At 50.5% G+C, this 23,675-nt stretch overlaps 13 protein-coding genes across 14 annotated transcripts; 7 read left to right on the top strand and 6 right to left on the bottom strand.

Annotated features, from left to right (window-relative positions):
* The first annotated feature begins 47 nt into the window (after positions 1-47).
* On the top strand, positions 48-1,352 carry PPTG_00518 (hypothetical protein). Its single transcript, XM_008891913.1, has 2 exons — positions 48-790; positions 858-1,352. Exons 1-2 carry the CDS (start codon positions 80-82, stop codon positions 1,200-1,202), a joined length of 1,056 nt encoding a protein of 351 aa, XP_008890161.1. The 5' UTR covers positions 48-79; the 3' UTR covers positions 1,203-1,352.
* A 1,158-nt stretch (positions 1,353-2,510) lies between these two features.
* On the bottom strand, positions 2,511-4,529 carry PPTG_00517 (hypothetical protein). Its single transcript, XM_008891912.1, has one exon. The coding sequence runs from the start codon at positions 4,512-4,514 to the stop codon at positions 2,604-2,606; it is 1,911 nt and encodes a 636-aa protein (XP_008890160.1). The 5' UTR covers positions 4,515-4,529; the 3' UTR covers positions 2,511-2,603.
* Positions 4,530-5,235: 706 nt separating this feature from the next.
* Positions 5,236-6,601, top strand: PPTG_20755 (hypothetical protein; the record flags this gene model as incomplete). Its single annotated transcript, XM_008892953.1, has 5 exons — positions 5,236-5,594; positions 5,656-6,007; positions 6,087-6,154; positions 6,219-6,480; positions 6,542-6,601. 5 exons carry the CDS (start codon positions 5,236-5,238, stop codon positions 6,599-6,601), a joined length of 1,101 nt encoding a protein of 366 aa, XP_008891201.1.
* Positions 6,602-6,708: 107 nt separating this feature from the next.
* Positions 6,709-7,014, top strand: PPTG_20754 (hypothetical protein; the record flags this gene model as incomplete). Its single annotated transcript, XM_008892952.1, has 2 exons — positions 6,709-6,737; positions 6,804-7,014. 2 exons carry the CDS (start codon positions 6,709-6,711, stop codon positions 7,012-7,014), a joined length of 240 nt encoding a protein of 79 aa, XP_008891200.1.
* Positions 7,015-7,467: 453 nt separating this feature from the next.
* On the bottom strand, positions 7,468-10,927 carry PPTG_00515 (hypothetical protein). The gene has a single exon (XM_008891911.1). It carries the CDS (start codon positions 10,884-10,886, stop codon positions 7,752-7,754), a length of 3,135 nt encoding a protein of 1,044 aa, XP_008890159.1. The 5' UTR covers positions 10,887-10,927; the 3' UTR covers positions 7,468-7,751.
* Positions 10,928-11,919: 992 nt separating this feature from the next.
* On the bottom strand, positions 11,920-13,283 carry PPTG_00514. Of its 2 annotated transcripts, XM_008891910.1 has the most exons (3): positions 12,871-13,283; positions 12,203-12,800; positions 12,110-12,136 (listed from the first exon to the last, which is right to left on the bottom strand). In XM_008891910.1, exons 1-2 carry the CDS (start codon positions 13,239-13,241, stop codon positions 12,374-12,376), a joined length of 798 nt encoding a protein of 265 aa, XP_008890158.1. In that variant the 5' UTR covers positions 13,242-13,283; the 3' UTR covers positions 12,110-12,136; positions 12,203-12,373. The 2 variants fall into 2 exon arrangements, with proteins under 2 accessions (XP_008890157.1, XP_008890158.1); XM_008891909.1 differs by having other exon boundaries at positions 11,920-12,800.
* A 1,142-nt stretch (positions 13,284-14,425) lies between these two features.
* PPTG_00513 (hypothetical protein) lies at positions 14,426-15,664 on the top strand. The gene has a single exon (XM_008891908.1). It carries the CDS (start codon positions 14,829-14,831, stop codon positions 15,519-15,521), a length of 693 nt encoding a protein of 230 aa, XP_008890156.1. The 5' UTR covers positions 14,426-14,828; the 3' UTR covers positions 15,522-15,664.
* Positions 15,665-15,956: 292 nt separating this feature from the next.
* On the bottom strand, positions 15,957-16,211 carry PPTG_20753 (hypothetical protein; the record flags this gene model as incomplete). The annotated part of the gene is made up of 2 exons (XM_008892951.1): positions 15,957-16,064; positions 16,143-16,211. The coding sequence occupies 2 exons, from the start codon at positions 16,209-16,211 to the stop codon at positions 15,957-15,959; spliced, it is 177 nt and encodes a 58-aa protein (XP_008891199.1).
* Positions 16,212-17,147: 936 nt separating this feature from the next.
* PPTG_00512 (hypothetical protein) lies at positions 17,148-18,372 on the top strand. The gene has a single exon (XM_008891907.1). It carries the CDS (start codon positions 17,525-17,527, stop codon positions 18,209-18,211), a length of 687 nt encoding a protein of 228 aa, XP_008890155.1. The 5' UTR covers positions 17,148-17,524; the 3' UTR covers positions 18,212-18,372.
* Positions 18,373-18,489: 117 nt separating this feature from the next.
* PPTG_20752 (hypothetical protein) lies at positions 18,490-18,883 on the top strand (the record flags this gene model as incomplete). The annotated part of the gene is made up of 2 exons (XM_008892950.1): positions 18,490-18,580; positions 18,657-18,883. The coding sequence occupies 2 exons, from the start codon at positions 18,490-18,492 to the stop codon at positions 18,881-18,883; spliced, it is 318 nt and encodes a 105-aa protein (XP_008891198.1).
* Positions 18,884-19,493: 610 nt separating this feature from the next.
* Positions 19,494-20,577, top strand: PPTG_00511 (hypothetical protein; the record flags this gene model as incomplete). The annotated part of the gene is made up of 2 exons (XM_008891906.1): positions 19,494-19,632; positions 19,700-20,577. The coding sequence occupies 2 exons, from the start codon at positions 19,494-19,496 to the stop codon at positions 20,575-20,577; spliced, it is 1,017 nt and encodes a 338-aa protein (XP_008890154.1).
* Positions 20,574-22,834, bottom strand: PPTG_00510 (hypothetical protein). Its single transcript, XM_008891905.1, has one exon. It carries the CDS (start codon positions 22,716-22,718, stop codon positions 20,691-20,693), a length of 2,028 nt encoding a protein of 675 aa, XP_008890153.1. The 5' UTR covers positions 22,719-22,834; the 3' UTR covers positions 20,574-20,690.
* Positions 22,835-22,898: 64 nt separating this feature from the next.
* PPTG_00509 (hypothetical protein) lies at positions 22,899-23,675 on the bottom strand (the record flags this gene model as incomplete). Its single annotated transcript, XM_008891904.1, has 2 exons — positions 23,346-23,675; positions 22,899-23,285 (listed from the first exon to the last, which is right to left on the bottom strand). Exons 1-2 carry the CDS (start codon positions 23,637-23,639, stop codon positions 22,899-22,901), a joined length of 681 nt encoding a protein of 226 aa, XP_008890152.1. The 5' UTR covers positions 23,640-23,675.

The following is a 23,675-nucleotide window of genomic DNA, read 5'->3' as shown; positions in this document are numbered from 1 at the left end:
AAATAAGAAAATAATCACAAATCCGACTAAATTAACAAATTACGCCAGGCCAGTCAATAAGTGATCAACTAACGACTAAATGGGCGGCAAGAGGAAGCGTAATGAAGGCTCTGCACCGACGAAACCAGGCAACGGCAAGGTGGACAGTAAAGCGCACCATGGCAAGAAGAAGCACAAGGTATCAACCTCGAAGAAAGTGAGCGTATCTGTGGTGCAGAAGACGCAGGCGAAGGTGAAACCTGCTGCTGTAGCAAACTCGAATTGGTTGGCGCTAAAGAGCAAGATCCAGCAGAAGGATCAACGTCACAAGGGCGGCAAGGCAGTTGGGAAGAAGCATGATCTTGACGTGAAGGCGCAAAAGCAACGTGTCAAGCAGGAGAAACAGGCTAAGCGTTTGAAGGCGCGCACTGCTGAGTGGGTGGACAACTCGCTTATCGTTGGAATGGATTGCGAAATGGTGGGCGTGGGGCTCTCAGGCAAGACAAGTGTATTGGCACGATGTAGTATCGTCGACTACGACGGCAACGTGTTGTACGACAAGCACGTACGTCCCGTGGAGAAGGTCACGGACTTCCGAACGCACGTCAGCGGCATCAAGTCCAGCTCGCTACGACACGCTATCCCCTTTGCACTGTGCCTGAAGGAGGTGGGCAAACTGTTGCAGGACAAGATCGTAGTGGGCCATGCATTGAAGAATGACTTCCAAGCGCTCATGTTCACGCCTCCCAAGCACCTGATCCGTGATACCGCCTATTACCGCCCATACATGCGTCGCAAAATGAACGGCACGGTACGTATTGGCATCTGATAACTTCAGCGTTATTGGTCATGGTATTAACTCTATGCTTCTATTGTAGAAACTGTATCCGAAGTCGCTGAAGAACTTGACGGCGGAAGTTCTGGGTAAGGAGATCCAGACCGGACAGCACGACTCCGTTGAGGATGCGCGTGCGGCGTTGGAGCTGTACAAGCGTGAGCAGTACGCGTGGGAGAAATATCTGCGTACGAACAAGAGCAGCAGCTCGCTGGTGGGTGTAGCTCCGGCTCTGCCGGTGAAGGAGACGGAGGAAGATGCGTCGAACCAGCTTTCTGCTGCTGCCAAGGCTCATCTCGACAGCGACGACGATGAGATTAGCACTGGACGAGGCACCATGGCTGTACCGGATTCCAAGGAGCTTGCCATCATGGAGTACGGCGAGTAAGGAGGACACATATTCAACGTCCCGTAGATAGAGACGGACGCCTTGATTTTGTCCGTAACTACAGTTTTTACATCCACCCTTTTTTACGTAAAAGGTTCTTGAAGTAAAAAGTTTGTGAACTTTGTAGCTGCCAGCCACTGGCGACCACCAGTTGTGAATTTTGAGCATTTGTGCAATTGTATCTCGCCGTGGTGCCTCTCTTTACCAGCTACCAGCCTTGCCTTCTTTAGCCCCGTCCTCTGGATGGAGCGGGTAGGCGTCGACCGTGGTTACGCAGTTAAATATGAGGCCTACATGGACTTCTGGTGCTTCTTCGTCCGAGTTTCTGAGGTTTTCTGCTGCCTTCGGGTGGCGAAAGGCTTTGGGACTTGATGCACGGGGGAGAAAGGTGGAGTGGCTTCGGCTTCTCGCGCCGCGTTCTCAGCAGCCTGTCTCCGTAGCCTATTGCGGGACCGGAGATGGTGCTGTTACCTTCTCGTGTATCGAATGGAGGAGGAGCGCCAGAACATCTCTCTGTCGAAATGTTTGTAGATAACCCTTTGAAACGCACTTTTTTACTTTCCACTGGCTGGCTTTTTCCGTCCGGCTAGTGATATACGCAGTGCAAATAGCGTATTGTGCTGCGTGAGGAATACCTTCTCTATATCAGGTGTCGGTACTTGATAAAGACGCTTTAACTTCGGTTAGAGTGCATTGGGGGCTTCCTGAGGCAGTCACATCTTTTTAAGCTTTACTATTTTCATTCTCATTCTCACTACAGTAGTACTGCTATACTACTCGCTATTATTCTGCACGAAGTTCGCATAGAATAATTGCCGAGCAAGTACTTATGAATTTGATTGCAGACATTTAGTATGGAATCGCCACGGGCACACCAGGAATTGGAAAGCCGGTGTCTATATGATCGTTTGTATTGCCATTGCTCATTTCTTCTCGCTAGCTCACCGCGACCGGATTATATAAACATTTCAAGACGAGTGCTTCAACTACTAAAGTATTCTACATGCCATTGCGGACAAAAGAATAGCTCAATCGAACTGCTCCGTTGTATCCAGATGCAAACGATCTATGGGAGTGCCGCTTGAAATACTCGGGGGGGGGGGAGAGAGTACCTCGTCTGGTGCGCAAGTGCTGCTATAACAAATCCGATTGCTGATGTTGGCGTGCAGCAGTTGTTCGCTGGATGAAAAGATGCAACACCTTGTCGATTCCTATGACCCCCCGTAATGGAATGCGTTGTGTTGCTACATTTCGAGCGCCATGTGCTAGATAAACCGGAGCAAGGCAAACTCAAGCGCAAACGAATCCATAATTGTGTCGGTCAATGAAAAGGATTGAAGTTTCATTCGCCAATTTTCACTCTTTACAAAAAAATTGTTCTCTACAAATGCAGCCGTTCCCTTACCCATCGATTTCATAGTTACCAGGAGTGTCGAAGCGAAATTCCTTCACCTCGATCTGCTTCAGGCGGTAGCCACGCATTGATTCAACAGGATCACTGTCACTTGACACTGACTCATACTCAACGCCAGCGTTCTTCACACACAGCGACTTGACCCTCACATCGGCACCAGGACAGGCCACAACACGCACCGCGCCATCGAGATCAAGAGCGTCAAACGTGACATCCGCACCCTCTACGATCAGTGTAGAGCGAGCGGTGAGCTTGATAGCAGACGGGTTAGTGAACTTCTTGGCCAGCGTCGTCTGGCTCAGTGCAAAACCCGATCCAAACACGATCTGCGGACCCGAACAGTCTACTGGGACGTCCAGGTACGACCTGAGCTTGATTTCTTTTGGCATCGACACACCCAGAGCCTTCAGTTTCAAGCGGTTAACGGCAAACACCTCGTGTTCTGCAGAGCTGGCACATTGTGGAGGGATGTCGTTTTTCACCTTTTCACTTGCACTTGCAGCGTCGTTCTTGCATGGAGAATACACCACAGACGAAGGGAATTGCACGAGACCAACACCTTGGTTGCAGTCATGATGCTGGATCTGATACTGAACCAGAAGTTTGGGATAATCCTGCATCATACATTCCAAGCGAGCAGGTGACTTGAAGGCGCACTTTGTATTGGCTCGGAACTTCGGGTTGAAGACTTCAGGCACAAAACCTTTGGACGTCTCGAGGACAGACACGTACGAGTCCAGAGCAGCAACGATACCGTTGATATTACCGGGGAATGGCGAGAACCCAGTCTCCAGGTCGTTGATATCGCCATCAGGGTACTCCGTCTTAGCTCTTGTGCGTAAGAACTGGTCCAGTTCGTGATATTCAACGTTAAATAACGTCGAGTGTTTGTTTGATGGTGACGTAAAGCGTACGATACCTCCAGATGCGTCCTTGGCCTTTCGAGGCACAGTCGTGAATGCAAAGCCCCAATTGTGTTTCACACAAGCTCCAAGCATTGGTAGAACGCCGTTGAGGATCAGATAGTTCGTGTCTTGGATAAAATGCACGTAGTTTTTGCCCATTTGTTGCCACTTGGTTGCCAATCCAGACGTGTGTAGTAGCGTATGCACATCGCCGTGTCCATGAGGTTTCATCACTAGCAGTTCGTCTTTAATAACGAGCTTGAGCTTAGGTTCAGAGCCCTCGATCACGTCCACACAAGGCACTTTTTCCTGCTTGATGAGGACCAGTTGACCTTCAGCCATGCCGAAGTTCTTATGCTCTTTTAAGAAACTCAGTGTGGCTTCGTGAGTCGAGTCTGACGTCATAATAGCCAAAGGAATTTGGACTGATGTCTGGCTTTGGGCATTTGCGAGCCTCTGCATTGCCAATAGATGCTGTATATAGGCCTCAAGGTAGCTGGTATGGGTCAGTGTCTCCACTGGGAGACGCAGTTTAATCCCTTGATAACCAAGACGTTCACCGAGACCGCCGGCAACTATAACAAAGCAGCATTTGTCCAAGTTCTCGAGCCCCTTTTGCTCCAATTCGGCGAACCAAACGGAGTCGAGTGCTGCCAATTCGGACGAAGTCGAAGGGTTTGACGGACGCCAGTCACTCCACACGTCGGCTTTTTCATCTTGATCTGGCTCGCCACGCAGCTCCGCGTATAACTTGGTGGCAGTGGAGAGGTATCCGTCCACGCCGCCCTTATACCAGTTGTCAAAGTGCAGCAGCTGTTGATACAACGGGCTGTCGGGCTTGTCGCTCAGCAATGCGAGCAGCTCGAGCTGATCCCAGGCCTGCAACGCGCTAAGCACGCGACTGCGCGCGTCTTGTGCGGCAGACGAGGGAGTGTCGTGGCTCTTGTCGATGGAGTCCTTGTTGCCCATGGCAAATTGCGTTCTGACCGACATGATGGAGGACTTTGTGCTTTTGACTCACTTGCAACAGTCGATTGCGGACTTAAGAGAATGATGAGAAGTTATTTGGAATTGAGTGCGGACTTTACTGAGGGGAATGAGATAGATCCGACGATTGTGATTGAAGTTGAGATCAATTTCCTGGGCAGCGTCATAGACAACTCGAACGGCACACACATTTTTCTATCAGCATAGAACGCGTTCTTTATTCTGCTGGCTAATGACGCAGTAAATATGCGGTTGTCCGAGCAGCTTCTTGCCATGGTTTTATCTTGCTCGTGCCACCATGTCAGCACGTTTATGCCGGAGAGAATGGAAGCAGGCATAAAATGTGGCCATAGTCCGTGGTTCTACCGCCTTGATTCAGGGCTTGAACCTCAAGTCACGAAGGGTACTTCAGGTTATTCGTCAACGTCCTCGCTCACCAAGCAGAGTCATCACGTTCGATTGATTGCAAACATATTTTCCAGAAATCCCGAAAAATATACTGAGGACGCAATATATTTATATTCTTTTGGTCACTTATTTATTTTTCCGAATATTTCCGTAATTTATTTTTAAAATGTGCAAAAATAGGATATTTTATTTTACAGCGCATCACAACCGACCAACTATGGTGCCTACTTGGCTTTAGCCGTTTGTTCCAGCTTCCTGCCACCAGAAACTCATTCCGCAATATACGACCAGCATCCGACCACCTACCAATTTGAGCATCATGGCTGACATCATCCTGACCGCACCTGCGCCGGCTCAAGCCTTCTCGCCCAGACAAATTGCTACGTTCTACTTCTCTCTATTCTTGGATGAGGAGGGCAAGATCACCGGATTCCAGCAGTGCAAGGCGTGCAGCAAGTGCCGCAAGCACACGGCGGGCATGGGCTACACCAATCTGGTGTCTCATGTACGCCAGATGCGCACAGAGTTCGAAGAGGAGATGTGCGACGCCAGCTCGACCAGTACCGGCACGCTGATGCCGTGGGTGAACAAGAAAGCGTCAACCCGGTACGGCTGGCTGCACTGGATCATTACTAGCAACCTCCCCTTTTCGTTCTGCGAGTCGCAGGAGACTCTCGGGTAAGTGGCTACCTATTGCATTTATTATCTTGTAATCTAACTAATTATGTCTTTTGTACAGGTTTACGAATCTCAGTCCCATCTCTGCGGAATCGCTTGCGTCAACAATGCATCGGGTCACTCATGCCGTCGAATGCTCGGTTGCAGCTGAGATTCCTGGCAGCTTCCGGCTAATGCTGGATGGCTGGAGCCATCGAACGGAGCATTTCCTGGCGGTGTTCGCCTGCTACGACGCCTCCGGCGGCCCTCGGTACCCGCTGCTGTCCGTGGCTCCTGTCATGAATGAGCCGAATGACCAGCTCAATGCGGAGGGACATAAAGTAGCCATCGAGCGGTTTTTGCCGGGTTTTAATCGCCCAAAAACTGCTTGTTTATTGTTGGCGACAACTGCTCCGTCAACAAGCGACTTGTCCGTCTATGGGCGTGTCGCTTGTTGGCTGCGCAAGCCATCACCTCAACCTTGCTGTCCACCTGTTCTTGGCTCCACGCTAGAATATGATTGACCAAGTGAAACGCCTTTCGCGTAAATTGCGCACGCTAGTGCAAGCCGCAAAGCTACGGTACGTCATACTTTATTTTTGTATTTTACCATAATTTAATTTTATTTTTGTTTCTTTTATAAAGTAAACGTTACTTTGTCCATCCTCAGCCAAGAGACGCGGTGCTCGGCTGGTATTTCCCACTTCGCGAGTTTATTTTGGCGGACGACAACGAGCTCGACAGGCTTATCCCCAGCCGCGCCACCCACCACGCGATGGAGCAGCTGCTGGACATACTGCGAGATGTGGAATCTGTTTCCAAGAGATTGCAGTCCGAGTCGTTGACAATTGTTGACGCTGAGGCTTTTTTTACGGACTTCTCGAAGTGTCATTTTCGACACACATTGGTGAGTTATTATCATCATCTATTTTATTATATTAGCTTTATGTATGTGCCTTTTATCTTAGCCCCGGATGCCGAGATCGTATAATGTCCAGAGTTTGAAGCCGCTGCTATTAAAGTGCTGACAGGCACCGAGGCCAACCTAACAGGCACTGAGCGCACCTTCTTGGTTCTCCCCGACGAAGAACTTCCAGAGCGCCACCGCCGAAGCAAACGATCCATCCCTAAGACTATGTTTCTGGCAGCAGTTGCCCGTCCGAGGTAAAACTTACGAGATTTGATAAATTGTTATATGGATTACTATGATACTAAATGGGCTCTGTACAGATACGACTACCATCGCAAAGCCATGTTTGATGGCAAGCTTGGGATCTGGCCGCTAGTCGAGGACTACACCGCTCAACGAAACAGCGCTAACCGCTCAGCAGGGACAGTTCTCACGAGGAATATTGCGTCTATCGACCGAGACGTCATCAAGGAGTTTTTGCTGAAGGAGGTCACACCTACAATCAAGCGTAAGTGGCCCGCACAAGATTAAGACAAGCCCATTCTGATTCAGCAAGATAACGCCAAGCCCCACGTCTCCCCGCACGACCCCGACATCGTGGCAGCTGGGACTGCCGATGGATGGATCATTCGTCTGTTCTGCCAGCCACCCAATTCACCGGACCTATATGTGCTCGATCTCCGTTGTTTCTCGTCGATCCAGACCATCCAGCTTAACACCCCACATTACTGTGTTGATGATTTGATAGCTGCAGTCGTGTCAGCTTTCGATGTGTTGCCGCATACTACTCTAAACGATGTATTTCTGACTCTGCAGAGTGTCATGTTGTGCATTTTACAGACCAAAGGTGGAAACGAATACATTTTACCGCACATAGGAAAGCAGAAGTTGCAGCGTGAAGCCAAGCTTCCAGAAGTACAAGTATGCCCAAAAAGTCTTTTTGCGACTGCGCTTGAAGCTGATCCTTTCATCGAAATTGATATTTCTGACAAAAAATATTTTGACTTGTTAGTATACCCAATCATTATCTCCACCTACAAAAACTAAATAGACCAATCATTTCGCGAGGAGGAAGTATACTGTATCCCTGACTACTGCAACAGCAACCTGAGCGAAAAATCGGTAGTCACGTTTCCATTGCTGTTGAAACCACCTTCAAAAGAATGAAGGGGGTTAATGTTCTTGTTCTTTGTTGCAACCAACTTTCAAGAAACGTCAATACATATTTACTTTCATTTGAGCCTTGCAACCTTAGCTACAGATCTTAATTAGTGGTCTGAGCCATCCGACCATTGCCGTGCCAGCTTTTCACGAGCTTTGGTGCGAACTCCAGTGCTGGTCGGGAACTCCAAATCACTAGGAGCGCGTGAGAGTGGCGTCATGGGGTCGATTAATATCGAGCGAGGAGGCACCGCAGTCGTCGAAGGTGGAGCTGACGGCTGAGCGGATGAAGAGCGAGTACTGTGACTCGACATGCTGGTAGTGTTCCCTCCAAACCCCACAAGCCGCTTGATATCGATCCGGAACGGGTCAGATGACCCCGTCTTCTTATCATTTTCAGCTGTACCGCTATTCCCTTCACTAGTGTTAGGAGGGAATAATTCCAGCTCGTGTTCACGTAACAGCGTTTTAAACTTGTTCTCCCGAGAGCTCATGACATTCTTAATCCAACTGGGCACATGAGGAATACGCTGCATCCCCACATACGCCACCGTCACGAACAAATGCTCCAGCAGAAGAATAAACAGCAAGCGCCAAGCAATATGCAGACAGCCAAAATTCGGTCCGAACACGAAATCGTCCAGTGTTTTCCCTTGTTTTTCCAGTTGATGCTCAATGTCAATCACGCACGTTTCATCAAAGAACTCGAGCACGCCAGTCGAGATGCAGATAAGCAGCACATTGACAATCACTGCGATGTACGCGTATGTTGTGAGAATCCCCTTCCAAGCTCCAATACCATTCGCTCGTCGAGGGATCGGGCGCTTCAGTGTCTTGCAGAGTCGATAGCCATCAGTACGGCCCTTGACGCTGTTGATCAGGAAGCACGCGAACGGCATTAGTGGCCATAACATCGAGAACATGACAGTGAATCCATACTGCACTGTCAAAACGTGGAAGTCATCGTATGGGTCGTACGTGTCTTGCTCGCTGTCGAAAAGGATCTGCCGTGCCTTCTTATTAAGCACCTCGATCTCTGATGGGGTATACTCCAGGTATCGAGAGCTGGACTTGTTGCCGAACTGCGATTCCTTCTGGTTCTCGTAGTCCAAAGAGCCCAAAATCTTCATTGAGCCTGCTTCACGAACACGCTTTTGCGCTTGAGCATCAGCACGAGCTTGCGCTTTTTCACGACGCTTGCGTACTAGTATGGGGGCCACCAATCTCAGTAAGATGTTCAACGACTGCGTGATGACAATGGGGGTGACGAACATGGCACTCAAATCCACGTGACGGCGATCAAACGTGAAGAAGCCGACACACTCGATACAATTAGCGTCCTTGTCTCCAACAGGACACATGGTACACGAGCCGTCTTGGTCTACATAAGGCCCGAAGCAGCAGTTCATCTCGTCGCCAAAGAACATGTGGTTGAACGTGTTCGTCAAGTAATTCCCGAGTCCCGGGATCACAAAGACGAAAGCCAGCGAGAAGAACCACGTGTAGTAATTAAGGAAATCAAGCAGGAAAAGCTTGCGGATCAACGCCTTCTCGTACTGTTCTTCAGTCCGGTAATTCTCCCAATGGGTGAACAACGCACCCATCTTGGTCACCACCATATTCCACTGCACAACGTCCACGAAGAACCCGAAAACAATGCCTTCAAGTAAGATCAGTAGCCACTGGACCGAGAAGATGTAACTCTCCTTGTATGTAGCTTTCAAGATCTCATAGATCGTAACCCAGCTGGCCACCAGTATCAGCATGATCAGCATTTGCAACAACATGAAAAGAAACACGCAAAAGTACTTGGGCAGTCGTCTCCACGCCGGGTACACCAACTCCGTCTCTCCTGTTAAGGCGTTCACCCTTGATTCTCCGTAAAACTGTTTGTTGCGATACTCAATCTGCTTCACATGCAGTTTGCCCGTCCAATCATACTGCATACACGCATTCTCGCGTTCCCAGGACTTGAGGAAGCCAAATCCCCACACCACCGACACCCCAAGACCCCAGAAAGGCAGCAACCGCATATACGACGTCATGGAGATCACTCCACGTAGAAGTTCCAGTAAAATCCCGATAGCAGCGAGTGGAATCAGCCACGTGTTGTAATATTTGAGGAACGCGAAATAATACGCCACTTTTTCACCGAAATTGTAGCGTAAAGAACGCAAAACTTTCTTGTCGTCCAGTTCATGCAACCGCCAGGACGTAACCCATCGGTGGATCAACGTATTGGTCACGCTCTGGTTGTGCATGGGGAAGAGGTCGTGGATCCAGATATCACTTTTCGACAGTCGTGCGCGTTGCTCGATAATAAAATCCACAATTTCAATACGTTCGGCTGGAGTCGTGGGGTCATCTCGACGTTGAGCCACGTCTTGCTCCATGTCCACCACAGCGCCGTGTTCCATCCACATCTTGGTCCGGAATTGCTTGACCAAGGACATGACCACGGTATCAGGCGCTCGAATCAGGAGAATCAGGTATCCAGAGTGCATTTCGCCCTTGGAATCGCCTCCATCGATGATATCCACGAGCAGGCCTTGGCTGCACAGTTTGTTCACGATGCGACGGTGTTCGTCTTCGCTCTCATTCAACACAGGTGGACTGGCCATACACAGGCGCTTAAAGCCTGAGCGTTCGTGATTAGCATCAGCGATACTGTCCATGGGGGTTCTGGGCACTGTCGACTGGCCAGCGGAAGTGGAACAGCAACAGATGCAGCAAATTGCTCGCTTCATACAGCCAGGTAAGTGGACTTTGCGGTTCACGATGACTGCGAAGTCATAGTCGGGTAGTTGTCCGCTTTGGATCTCGTCAGGCTTTAAGTACCTGAATTTTCCGGGCTCTGGGGTGGATGAAGAGTAGCGACGCTCACTCTTTGTGTCGCTAGGGTTTGATTTAGGGTTTCGCTTGCTGCGACGCCGTGTAACGCCTCCGCTTTCGCTGCTCTTGTGGCTCTTGTGGCTCTTGTCGCTGCTGGAGCTCGAGTCGCGCTCGTCCGAGTCGCCAGAGGACGCTGACGAGCCCACGAGGTTGGCGCTCGAGTCTTCGCGCTTCTGTTGCGGACTTTTCAGCGTCGAGCGACGGGGTTTCTCGCTACTGGGGCGTCGCCCAGACATCTCGGCGTCGCGTTTCTTGGCTCGCGTCTTGGACTTCGTACGCTTCGTGCGGGTGCCGGAGACGTCGACGTCTTCCTCGGCTTTGACGACCGATGTGGCCTCGTCCGGCAACATGATCCAAGTGCGCACAGGACGCGGGAATGCAAGAATGAGATCAAGCGAAGACTTTTCGATGTTTCAGAATAAGGTTGTAGAGGGTAAGTGATTAATGGATACGTTTAGACTATGGTGGTACAGATGGTACAAAATTCGATATGACAGGTTAAAAGTGATCCATTTTGCGGTGGCTACAACTCATTGGGCATAATCACATGCGATCATGGTTGTCAACGGAAATTCAGTCGCTTCTTGATGGTTAATGCCATTGTGTGTTTCGACTCAGTAAGGCCGCCATGCGCAGTTAAAGGCTTCGAGGTGGCGCTACGTGACAAAACGCGCTGAGCTGATGGTCCTATTCTATCGCCCGGTGTGCGTTCTTGCTGGCACTGCCGCCCAGCATTCCCGATAATGTGGCATCCCTCGTTGACACATTCATCGACCGTGCGACGATTTCTACCAATTTTCATGCGGCAGTCGCAAGAGGGTAGACAAGTCCATCGTAGAATACTCACTCGATATGGCTCAGGACGCCTTGGACGACACCATTTTAGAGCGATCGCCATTGATTCGACGTCATTTTTGGCCGTCTTCGCTTCTTGCATGGGCATGGACGCACGCAATGCGCTCGGAACGAAACCTCTACAGAGTGAACTGGAGATCAAAAAAACTTGTGACGGGCAGGGCAACTCGCGCGCACATGCGCAGATTTACTACGAACCTTGAGCCAGACTCGAGTCCACAAAACTCAAGTCGGAACATCCTGACGCAGATCTGACCCTGGACGACGAACACTACCAAGTGCTCACGTATGTAGAGACAAACCTGTCGGGTTATGCGTCAACGATACTGAATCTGACGGGTTCCAACGGGAATCAAGTGAGTACGGCGACTACGGAGAAGTGGTGTTGAGTGTGGAGAAGCAGTTGATCGAGTTGCAGATCTACACCATCTATTCAGACATTTACCATTTGTTCGCTTATAAAGACGCTGCAGAGAACTATCCGCTCATGTTTGGAGCATACGCTCATCGTGATGCGAACAAGTGCATTGTCGAAGCTTGACACGCTCAATGTGATGCATGTGGCACCTGATGCGTTCAACTGCAGAAAGAAGATAAGGTCTGGCAAGCTGGTACTCACTTGTCTTTTTCAATATCGTCGATCAACTTACGTACACAGCTCGGTATATCGCTCTCACTTGGGCTATTTGAGCCGATGTGGATCGTGGGGAAGGGGGGGATGAACGCTGCAGCGGCCAACCGTGTACTACACGCCTTACACGATCTGTTATGCGGCATGATTCCTGAGTCTGGAACGGTTGAGCTATCGTACAGTTTGGCTGCTGAGCAACTCATTCTCATGTTTCATAGTGAAGGCGTCTTTATCGTCACGTTAGATAGAGCTCTAGATATTGTCAATTACTTGTCTCTCAGCTACAACGGACAGAACGTATTGTTTCGGACGAGATATGTTCCCTTTCAGCGATTAACCGGTTTACTGGGTCTAGAAGAACACGTCATCTACCTCGTGTAGATTCTTGGTAGCATCCTCACGACCCATACGGAATAACTCGACTGCCCAGTCGGAGTTTGTTGTCACGAGTATCCACGTGGGTGAAAACCAGCGCCACTTCCAGATCTGGAAGTTTTTGTGTGGTGCATCCGGGTGGGGCACTGGATTGTTGTTAGTCAAGCCACCGTCGACGAAGCGCTTCCCGCGGTATGATGCCGCCAGCGACGTCGTGTAGAGTGGCACATGAGCTGAGCACAGCATGCAGTCCAGCATTTCTTCATTGCTTATCCAAGTCGTAAGGAGGTGGTTGCGCAATGCAGGCACCTCAGTGACTGAGAAATAGAGTTTCTTGTCTGCGTGTTGATACGCGTCCAACGGCAGCACATTCAACATGTTGCGCTTGACCATGGGGATCCATCTACACGGTAGAAATCACTCCAAACGTCAGTATTTCGCTTGTCATGCGCCCTAATACTTAGGTAACGTACTTGCCCAGCCCAGCATAGGAGCATTCTGCCGCTTGCTCAATCAACGGGACGTTCTCTTTGAAGAAGAACTCCTTGACATCCATACCCAGCGCCAGTATCAATGCTGGGAAGCATCCAGCCGACACGCCGGAGAATATCACATCTCGAAGGTCGTATTCCTCCTGCAAGACGGACGCCACACCCAGGAAGTAGTTGTACATGCCTCCACAACCCCCAAATCCCAATTGCGCCACGCCCTGCAGCTCCGTGAGTCGGCGTCTGACCTTGGCTGGCACCCCCAGTGCGCGGGGCACTACCGATGCGACCGGCACCTCTCGGATCGAGTCGTCCGAAGCATCAGCACACGGCGACGAGCTCCACAGCTCGTTCATTTTTTCAAGATATCGGACATCGCAAAGAGTCACAAAGCCTTCGGATTCTAATCGTGTTCAAATGACGCAAAACCCTATTGGCTTAGAATGAGTATGTTCTATAAATGCTTAAACTAATATCCTGAATACATAGATAATCATAATTACGTTATGAAATTAAACGGTTAGATCCTCAACGTCTTTATCCAGTCGAATCATTAACTCTTAAGGACAGTTTTGGGTCATGTAGCTACTTAAGAATCTTGAGTCAAGAATCTTAAGTCTGAAGCCATTCGACTGCAACCATTACGTTACGGTGCGGTACAGAAAACTTTACCGATACCGATACCGACGTGGTCGCAGAAATCGTAGAGCTGGCGACATGCAACGCTGTGCTGCCTCAGGGTCTTGAAGGGCGTCTCGATTGCTTGTCAGATTGCCACTGATTCAGTGAAAGTAATTAAGACTCATGAAGGTAACGGGGGGCGATATGTGCTAGTTATCAATACCACACAATATCAGATTGGCCACCAGAATTTGCAAGAATGCACCGAATTCGTGGTTGCGGTCGAGCTACTGTATCGGTAGGCGGCATGGATACCCTCCTCAAGACTGTAGAAAGAGCGGACTAACAGTTTTCAGGCTTCTAGCGTTGAACAGGAAAGTATCCTATACTATTTGCTGGTGGCGCCACTCATTTGACCAGCACGAGGAGTGAACGGTACAGTTATATCGCTGATCACACCCCGCAAACCAAATCACCCTAAAGGGATCGATTGTACTGTTTGGAGGTCGCGTCAGACGAGTGCTATACTTTGTAAAGGCAAACCAGGCTCAGCTTTCTCAAGTTCCAGCCGAAATTAACCTCAACATCATAGTCGGCGCCGCCACTAGGTAAGTTGCTTTGCGAGCACTTGATAAGGGTATCATTCTGCTTCTGATACTTCTATTTTAGTTCGTGTTTCACCGCTGTCTTGTACACTCACATGTTGCGGCGCTAACGCCTTCTAATTTAGCGGAGCTCGTCTGGACATATCATATTGTCGACCTCTGGGAACGCTGAGTCGACCGTGAAAAACGACTAGCGGTAAAGAAAAGCGACTCTAACTCCTTGAGCTGAAAAACTATCTCACCTCTTCACCCGAGATTACAAAGACACGTTGCGTCCTCAATCATCGTAGCGAGCTCACGACGACACTCTGCAACTCAATCACAACCAAACATTCATGTGAGGTATCTAAGCACCACGGGTGTAGAGTTCAGCGGCGACTCTGCTTGACCAACAAAAAAATCCACGGAAAACTTGCGATATCGACGCGGTACACGGTCATCGGCCAACATGCGAACGTTACGAAACGCTTGTGTAGATTTTCCGAGGTTTACAGCAACCGCTGCCAATGATTTCCGCTATTAAATGAACCAACGCTACGGAGATGAGAGCACGACTCATACGCCAAGAACAGAAAAGGCCAGGGCTCAAGGATCGCCAGCGGCCAAAAGCTAGTTTACACCTCGAGTATTCGCGAATTTGCTCGGTGTTAAGCACATTCGTCTAGCCAAGTCCACCTTGCAAAGACGTAGCTCTTGCTCAGCTCGCTTATCTCGACAATGAACGCTTCCAACGCTCAAGTCGGAGCTCTGTCGACCGACACGCACACCGAAGTGAACGACGAACAATTGCGACAGTCGGTGGACTTGATCGAGGTCGACTCTGATACCTGGTCGTCGTATACGGACGACGAGTCCTCCCCGCGAGGACAGACAAGTCCGAACGGCATGGGCACAGGTGTGTGGAGTAGAGAGGAGCACACCAAATTCCTCGAGGCGATCAAGGTCTACACCAACGGCCCGTGGAAACTCGTCGCCGCGTATGTGGGTACACGCACCGTCCGGCAAACGATGACCCATGCGCAGAAGTACCGTCAAAAGGCTGCACGTCGTCTGCGCGGCCTGCGCACTAAGCAGGCGCTCATGCGTATGCACTTCGGACATTATGTGAGTGAAGAAACCTTAGTGCAGGAGCGTCTTCGGTCCATGGGAGCGGCAAAAAACAACATCTGCCATCACCTCGCGTGTGAGCCGATTCCGGTCGACCATTCTTCGCCAAGGAATAGCAGTCTTCTAGCTACTGAGACCTTGCCGTCGGGCAATCACAACACCATAGAATCAGCATCACCGGAGGAATTAGCGTGTCTGGATGCAACCATGCTGGATATGAAGGAGATCGACCTCCTTGAGGACCTCACAACCATCCCGACACTTGAGGAATGCGCCACAGAGCTACTTCAACTACTATTTTAACATTTAGTGTCACGTAAAACATGATTCGCAACTGAATCAAGTATGTATGAATTCATCAAAGGTAGGATAAGTCCAACCGCGGTATTCGAGATGTTAATTTAAAAGAATTGAATACAAAGCCTAATAAGGACGATAGATAAAAAAGCTTCAACATGTATTTCCTCACCTCTCCACGCGGGGTGGTGTCTTTTGTCGGGTATTTGATGTCGGCTAGGCGAGCAATGCCAGCAAAAACTTCGTGGGTGAAAGTTCAGCGAGAATCCTTCAAAGCCTGGGATCCCAGGGATACGATTCTAGATAACACTGAGGCATCACGCGATCCACGTCGGTGAGCTCCGATGCTTTGAGAGGGGGGTTAATGACGCCCTCCGACGCATGCTTTCGCGATGGCGATCTGTTTTACAGTGCGAGTCTTGCGAAAGCATGCCACGAGGATTATTCACGTTGAAGCTCCTGAAGCTGACGAGCACCAACACTCGCTCCACCATAAACAATGTCGACGGACAGCTTCAACGCGTTCACCAGATGGCCGCCCCATTCGCGCTGCTCAGCGAGTCAGCATTTGTCGATGGGCATGCACACGCTCCTCCTCGTTCGTGCGTCCGCCTATCGCGGATGCACGCTGTTAAACGAGTGGCTGCCGCTTCGAAAAGGTTCCTGCTTCTGAGCGCTTCCAGGCTTCTGCACCATCTTGTCTACAAGCACCAAAAGCATAGATTGCTTCGAAGCCAAAAATGCCGACGCCGAAAAGGAATGCTATGCACCACTGTCGGTTCGTCCTGTTGTTCCTGGACTCGCATTCAGCGCTTCGTAAATCGTGATTGACATTGCTATGGTCCACCACCGCGACACGCCCAGCGGCGCTAACGACAATCCGCTGAGAGCTGCACTCGCTTCGGAGTGCTTCTGGAAGCTGCACTGATCAAGTTGAAGCAATACTGTCAGCCTACAGTCAAAGGAAGCAGTTAACATGGGGATAGCCGCTCCGAGCTGCAGCTGTCGGCCCCGGCCCACCCGATGCGACAGGAAACCTTCCCGGCACCACCTTGTTAAACGCTGACGCATTTAGTTATGTTTATCCGAATGCTCCGCTTCAAGCTGATCTCCTGTGCAATTCACTCTTAAATTCTAGAACGAGAAACTCATCGATGTTTCGCGGCCTGTACTTGTTAGTAAAATTCACGTTAACCTTGAGCGTCAAGGTTCTCGTGGTTTGACGAAGAGCAGCCGTAGTTTTGTCACGTTTCTTGACCGTACGCTGCAGGCTTGGTATGTCCTCTTCCTGCCGACAACATCAGGACAAATCGAGCACCCGGCGCTCCGCTTTCACGTCACTCGAGCCACGTGGTTTCATGTTGCTGCTTCACGTGGTTCCAGCCCCTGCGCTAGTAATCGAACGCAAAGTACTGTAAAGATACCCTTCTGTGTTGACAGCACTAGGGTTTCCACCGTAGTGAACTATTCTTCAGGATGACAACACCGATAACTACAATCAGGCCTGCAAGCCCCCTACCATGTGTCGAGCAACGCGCCTGCTGTTGCTTTATCTGTAAACCTTTGGGACAAGGCCGCTCTACTCCTCCAGCGTGAAATTCTGGTTTGGGAAGCTGGTCATAATCTGCCTCGCGACACCTACAGGATCTCAAAAGTAAACACCGTTGAAGCATCCCCGGCCAGGCTGGATTTTGAAGCGCTGGTTTACGGCTGTGCGGTGAGGGCCTTTGGCTCAATAGCTGCTCGCATCAAGGATTCGAGCGCCATGATGGGCGTGTGACTGAGGAGACCAAGAGGAGCATAGTGGGTACTACGGCCGCATCAACGCTCTCCTTGAGCTGAAGTGTCTCTGCCGTTCAAAGTCTCCACGAGCCTTCATTCACAAATCTGCGGCAGCGAGCAAACACGAAAAAAGCGAGCTGGACACTACTCCACTACTCCACCCCACAGCAAACTACTGCAACACCACCGCAATCGTTTTCCATTCCTCAATTCTCTGCGAAAACATCATGAGCCTACAGACTGCAATGCGTCAATCCGCTCCTCAGTACAGCAGCAGCAAACCATCGGTCGGCGTTGGTATGTGGACGGAGGAAGAGCACGCCCGCTTCCTCGAAGGCGTCAAGCTCTTCTCGAGTGGACCCTGGAAGCGTGTGGCCGCCTACGTCGGTACGCGCAACGTACGCCAAACCATGACCCACGCGCAAAAGTACCGGTTGAAAGCTGCGCGCCGACTGCGCGAGGCACAGCGCAAACAGGCGGCGGCGCGGCACGGACTGCACAATGCCCACCGGGGCATCGCAGTCGATAGCGCTCTAGCGCAGCGGACACTGCAGACACCGTCGTCCGCCGGCGGACTCGGATTGGGTTCCTACTCGAAGATGCGACTACCCTGCACCTGCACTGAGAAGGAATGTCCGCACATGGACGACGCCAGCAAGATCTACATGTCCATTGCGGACGCTATCGAGATCCTCGACTCCAAGTCATCGGTTGTCTCTATTGCCGGCTCGCCGGTGTCCCCGGATGACACGCTCGGCAACACCTGGCTGAACGTGGGTACGTTTGACCCCGTGATCAAGATGGATGCATTCGGCAAAGACGACCTCGTGCCGTTGGACTCTACAGCCAGCGATTCGGGTGCATTCCCGACGCTCGAAGACTGTGCTAGCGAATTATTGGAGCTGCTCTTCTGAGCTCCTTTCGTTATCATCGACCCGCCTCGGACGCGTGTAGCCGAAAGGAAGTGCACGCGACCAACCCCCTATGTATTCAAGCTATACATGTATAATTGATTGCGTGCTAGCTTCCTGTACCAAAGAAATACAGCATCTACCATTGAGTTTCCAGCATCAAATGCCTTCCATTAGTGTCTAGTGAGCTGCTGCACCTGACCTGGGCTGGATATCATTCAACATGTACGGCGCTGCGGGCAATGAGCCCCGTACATTCCTGATATCTCGCAACCGAACGCATGCAAGGCAGATTTGTCGCGGACGTCGTCTGCCATCGAGCAAAGAAGGAAGGCAGAGCGTCAGGCGTAATCTGCATACTCTCGGCCGAAGGTTCGTGAACTTCACGGTCGAGGAAGATTCACGATGAACGTTGACTGATGAATTTTTTATCATGAATCATTTCTAGGCCTGGGATCACGCCTTGTGCCTTGTCTACGCTCGGTGGAGCGCAAGCATTTTGCGCTGCACGAACGTCCACAACAGCAGGCGTGCAAGGACACAGCAGTTCAGTTGAAGCGCAAGAGAACCAACCATCTCGCAATGGAAGCATTTGCCTTGCTTCCAACTTGGAAGTTGCAAGGTTGCATGTACAATTGGCAACTTGTTCTGTTTCAAGGTGAGTTGTCGCCTTGATTGTATTCCACTTCGATGTGACGCTGAACGTCTTCGACGCGAGCGTTCGCAAGCTTCTTGAAGCGCCGCCGCTTCAAGGTTAAAGCCGTAAGCCAACGACGACCAGCAAATCTCGTTCGAGCTGAGCTTGACTCATCATATCGCTCCTGTGGAGCCTCCACACCAGGTGTACCGGCGTCCGGCTCAAGTCACAAGTTCTCGTTGAAGCGAACCGCCTTCAACCGAACTTCCTTCCCCAGCACAACAGCATCCACACCGTCCATACCTAGCGCAGAAGTTTAGGCACAATGCGTTTACTGCAGAGGAAAGGGCTCGATGCTTAGCATATCCGGACGCCATCGTTCAGCCACGTAGGCATTTGCCACAGCCAACCGGCAGCAGCTCGTCCCAAGTGATAACTTAGGATCTCCGTGGTTGGAAGATGGAGTTGAGCTCGCCAGGTTCGTGCTCCACTCGCTGTACGGTTAATCGTTGTTTCACTGCACAGCTTCACTGGCCCGAAGTGAAGTGATAAGCCGCCAAGGAACGCTTTTGAGTTATCGTAAGGTCAAGCGTCGTGTATGGCCGGCACTTCCGTTTTAGAAAACTTTTAGGTGTCTCTTCGAGGAGCATGGGGAAGCTGGGCAAGTTGTTCGGCTTTGGTGACAAGGGCAAGATCGGCATCACAGTCGACAAGCCGTCCTATGTTGCTGGTGATCTTGTGGTTGGAACCATTCACGTCTCCATCCACGATACCATCGAGTGCGACGGTAAGAAGACGTTCATTCGCATCACTTTTAGCGTATCATGGCTGAAACTGAAGGTCTGTAAATACAGCGTTGGTGCTCAAAGTATCGGGTAAGGAGAAAGTGGAGCTTACGCACGTTCGACACGAGACGCGTGATGGCGAAACAACCGTTCACCGTGACCAAGTCCATCTTGGCAACGAGTTTTTCAAGCAAAAGATTGTTATTTGCGCTACCTCTGGTCGAAATTATACTCCAGGACGCTATTCGTATCCGTTCGAGTACCAGCTCCCAGCTCAGCTGCCTGGAGTGTTCCACATCGCCGGGTATTCGCAGGGAGACATCGTGAATCTGTCAGCTAAGATCAAGTACAAGTTCAAAGCGACACTCGATGTCAACGGGTTCTTCTCTTCGGACTTGAAGGCAGACTGCAATCTGGTCGTTCATGAACGCAACTTCAAAGAGCTCGTCCCAAGCGAGGACTCCACCACTCAAGATGTAAAGTTCCTGTGCTGCTTTAACCGTGGTACATGTCAACTCGCAGTGGCAATGGATAAGAGCGTATATTTTCCCGGGGAGACCGCTCAAATCCAATGTAACATCACCAATGGATCCACGGTTGAGATCACAGCTATGCGCTGCAAACTATACCAGGATATCACAGTGAAGATCACTAAAGAAGGTTCCTATCGCACGCTTACCAAGCTCATGTGCGAGAGTGCATTCCCTGGTGTGCCTCCGGGTGCATCACTATCACAACCACAGCCGCTTACGTTGATCTCGACCAGCAGTGGCCATCTACAACCATCTACCAAAAGCGACCTCATCGCCTGTGCATACCGTATCGACGTCGAGTGTGATATTCCATGGTGTCCCGACGTTCGTCTACACTTGCCTATAAACATTCTAGCTCCAGGACTACCCAACCCCAGCACTGGCTGGGTACTTGAACCAGCGGAAGGCGTGTAGTTTGCAAGCGACGCTAAGAGTTACAGTAGTATTAAGGGGTCTTTAACTCTAAATTAGGGTTTTACTGTAAACCTTCCGTAATGAGTTACGTAATCGCGAATACGTAACTCAAATTACAGTGCCGACTGAATTAGGGGACGCAGGTACTTGTCATATTCATCAATCACTTGGGAGGCATTCAATGGCTCACGCTTTGTTTGCTCCACAAGAGCACGGTAGATGTCTCCATCGTACCGACCGATAGTTGAGTTGAGTTCAAAGTCGCTGAAGTCCCAGGCATCTGTCAACCGTACAGCATTTCGACGCACTGGAACCAGCAGCTTTTGTAGATGCTGGTGCACCATTTCCCCTTGAGCGTTGGAGAAATAATCATCCTGGCGAAAAACTCCCAACCCCCTTACTAGTAGTGACGCCCCAAAGAGCTGGCAAAGCTGTGCTACGGCTGCTTTCGTCTTACCCGCTGGTAAAGAGTACACTCCCGAGATGAAAGACTTCAGCAGCATTAACTCTGCGTGGTGTGTCGACACTGTGGTCATGAGCAGCATACACGAGTTTCTGTCGTTTCCTGAGGTCTCCATAGCCTCAACAAGTCGCTGGATCGAGCGAGCCGCGCGTACCTCTAAAGCATCCGTAAGCACATGGAACTTTCCGAAGTCTTCCGCACGGTAGGCATTGCATCGAAGACGAGGGTCGTTGTACAGATCAGCGAAGCGTAGGAAGCTGGTAGGAGTCTCCTCTTCGTCAACTCCACTAACTTTACTGCGACTCAGACGAGCGTGTGCCTTTAAGAGGTGCCGAGCATGCTGTTGCACCAGCACGTCGAAGGTGCCTTCGAATGTGCATGCACCCACGTTCTCAGCAAAGAGATGAGCCAAGTTACTAGACTGGAGGAAGCCGCAACCTCCACACAGTCGACGGCATTGCTCGATACCATCATTCACTCGGTCTGCCAGCAACGCCTTCAAACCAGAAGACACAGCATGAACCTCTGCAATTTGCGTCGCAAAAGAGCCGTGACCTCTCTTCACCAATTCCAACGTGTCATCATGCAATGCTGTTATCGCTCTACCCGCGAAATTGGCTGCGTAGGCCAGTCCTATCAGCGGTAGAAGCACGTGTTGCTGGTTCTGGTAGTCCAGCACTTGATACTCCTTCGTCAGATCGTTACATTTTGCTCTCTTTCCTTGCACGCGAGCAGCACTAAATCGCGTCGTGATGGTCGTGGCCGCTCCAAGAATGAAGCTCAGCTTGAGGATCAAATACGCTCGTACCTGTGTCATGGTCAGGTACACGAGTTTGGAGCTCTTGGGCTTGATGAACGTCCCGTCTTTCCGTACTTTTGCATACTTCATGAGCATGTTTCGTCTTGGAATCCTCACGTTGCGGAAGACTGCGTATCCGTTGTCCAGTGAGTTGAAGCCCACCTTCGGCCCGATATCTCCCATCTCAATCCCAGGTAGCGGCGTGTGGTTCTTCAGTGACCTCAAAGGCACAATGAATGCTTGGACACCTTTGTTATCTTCATCAATATACAACTTGGCATGCACAATAGCATGCGTTGCGGTCTTGCCTAGACCTCCTGGCCACCATTTTCGACTCGTCAGCGTCGGGGAATTGATGACGAACATTTGTGTTTCCTTGTCGTACATTGCAGTAGTTTCAATGCCCTGTACATTGGATCCATGACCCAATTCCGTCTGCGCATAGGCTCCAATGATCTTGAAGCTTCTTGCAAGCGGTAACCACTTAGCCTGCTGCGCACTATCTGCCTGGTTCTCGAGCGTCGGGATGAACATGGCACGATGCACTTCGAGTGGCAAACGCTCGCCCAGTGCCACGTACAATTCCTGTTGGTCGCGAGGGTCGTCAACACATTGATCTTGCACTAGTTTGATGTAGTGGAAAGCCTTTTTCAAGCCCTCAGCGCAGCACTGTTCGTGGTTCTGGTAGATGGAGTTTCGTTGGGACAGCACTGGATGACGACGCACCAACTCCACCATCAATTTGCGACGGCGATTGGCCTCGCGACCCCCACGCAATGCATCGGCTAATAGCTCCACGTCGATGTCATTGCATTGGCGCTCGCGGCGTAGCAGCAACGGAGCCAGGTCGTGCAGCGGAAGGGGTGGCACAGGTGCCATGCTTGTCAATGGTGGGAGATGAGACGAGAGGCGATTTACGTTTTGGTCCGATTACTCATCATATTCTGTAGCCATTACACATTTTGTGAAGCTATATGCCTGTGAGATGGTTTAAAACCTATCTATCCGTTCGATCCGGATATCCAGTTTTGCTGTTCGTATATCATGTAGAGGTCTGGGTCATTCCTCAGATGGCAGTGAGAATACTGGTGCTACCATGGTGCTCTCGAAACGCAACGCCATGAAGAACATCTCCATGAACCAATACTTGACGTTGGTGATGGAGGTGCGTATCCAACCACCATGACGGAGCACGCAGCCACTGTCGCGACTGACGTCTAATGGAGCAAAGCCCAGCGACGTCGTCATTTGAGTCCACTTGTAAGATGCACCGAGACATTGCTGAACGGCGTTGTGTTGCAAGGCTGTGTCGAAAACCACGTATTCATCTCCCAGTCGAACACGCCACAGCAACTCCAGCGAATTGGATGAACTCTGGGTGTGTGGGTTAAAGAGCACACGATGAATCACCAGAGCGTCGCGGTTAACCACCTGCAGGACTTGCACCTGAGAAAAAAACTGTCAACGCATGATTTAAATAAGTTTAAAACAATAAAAAAAACAAACCTTGATTGGGATTGCAGGATTGAAGAACCGTGCGTAGGTTGCAGGAGTCGACAGCGTATCCCAAGTGAAGTTCACCAAATGTAGCGCCCGTACATTCGGGAACCCTTTGGAGAGCACAAACTTGACTGATGACTCCTCTATCTTGCGGAAATCGCTCCATCCCATGACTGACGCGCCAGAAGTTTTCAACGAGTCATCTCGTCGAGAGAACTCGTACTCTTGTTCTGCATTATACTGCACACTTGCTAGGACTTGAGGTGTGATTGGCTCGTAGAATTCCTTCACGAGCTCCATCTGATTCTAAGAAATAAAAAAAAACACATAAAAAAC

Source organism: Phytophthora parasitica (assembly GCF_000247585.1).
Source record: "Phytophthora parasitica INRA-310 unplaced genomic scaffold supercont2.1, whole genome shotgun sequence".
Taxonomy (NCBI): Eukaryota; Oomycota; class Peronosporomycetes; order Peronosporales; family Peronosporaceae; genus Phytophthora; species Phytophthora nicotianae.
Note: the sequence above shows the minus strand (reverse complement) of the source record. Positions and strands in the feature narration are given on the sequence as shown.

Excerpts from the sequence above, each read along its gene's own strand:
- PPTG_00510 (XM_008891905.1), bottom strand. The coding sequence starts at position 22,718 with ATGGCACCTGTGCCACCCCTTCCGCTGCACGACCTGGCTCCGTTGCTG.
- PPTG_00515 (XM_008891911.1), bottom strand. The coding sequence starts at position 10,886 with ATGTTGCCGGACGAGGCCACATCGGTCGTCAAAGCCGAGGAAGACGTC.
- PPTG_00512 (XM_008891907.1), top strand. The coding sequence starts at position 17,525 with ATGAGCCTACAGACTGCAATGCGTCAATCCGCTCCTCAGTACAGCAGC.
- PPTG_00518 (XM_008891913.1), top strand. The coding sequence starts at position 80 with ATGGGCGGCAAGAGGAAGCGTAATGAAGGCTCTGCACCGACGAAACCA. Across the intron at positions 791-857 it reads GTCGCAAAATGAACGGCACG|AAACTGTATCCGAAGTCGCT; the intron begins GTACGTATTGGC and ends CTTCTATTGTAG.
- PPTG_00513 (XM_008891908.1), top strand. The coding sequence starts at position 14,829 with ATGAACGCTTCCAACGCTCAAGTCGGAGCTCTGTCGACCGACACGCAC.
- PPTG_00517 (XM_008891912.1), bottom strand. The coding sequence starts at position 4,514 with ATGTCGGTCAGAACGCAATTTGCCATGGGCAACAAGGACTCCATCGAC.
- PPTG_00514 (XM_008891909.1), bottom strand. The coding sequence starts at position 13,241 with ATGAACGAGCTGTGGAGCTCGTCGCCGTGTGCTGATGCTTCGGACGAC. Across the intron at positions 12,801-12,870 it reads TCCTATGCTGGGCTGGGCAA|ATGGATCCCCATGGTCAAGC; the intron begins GTACGTTACCTA and ends TCTACCGTGTAG.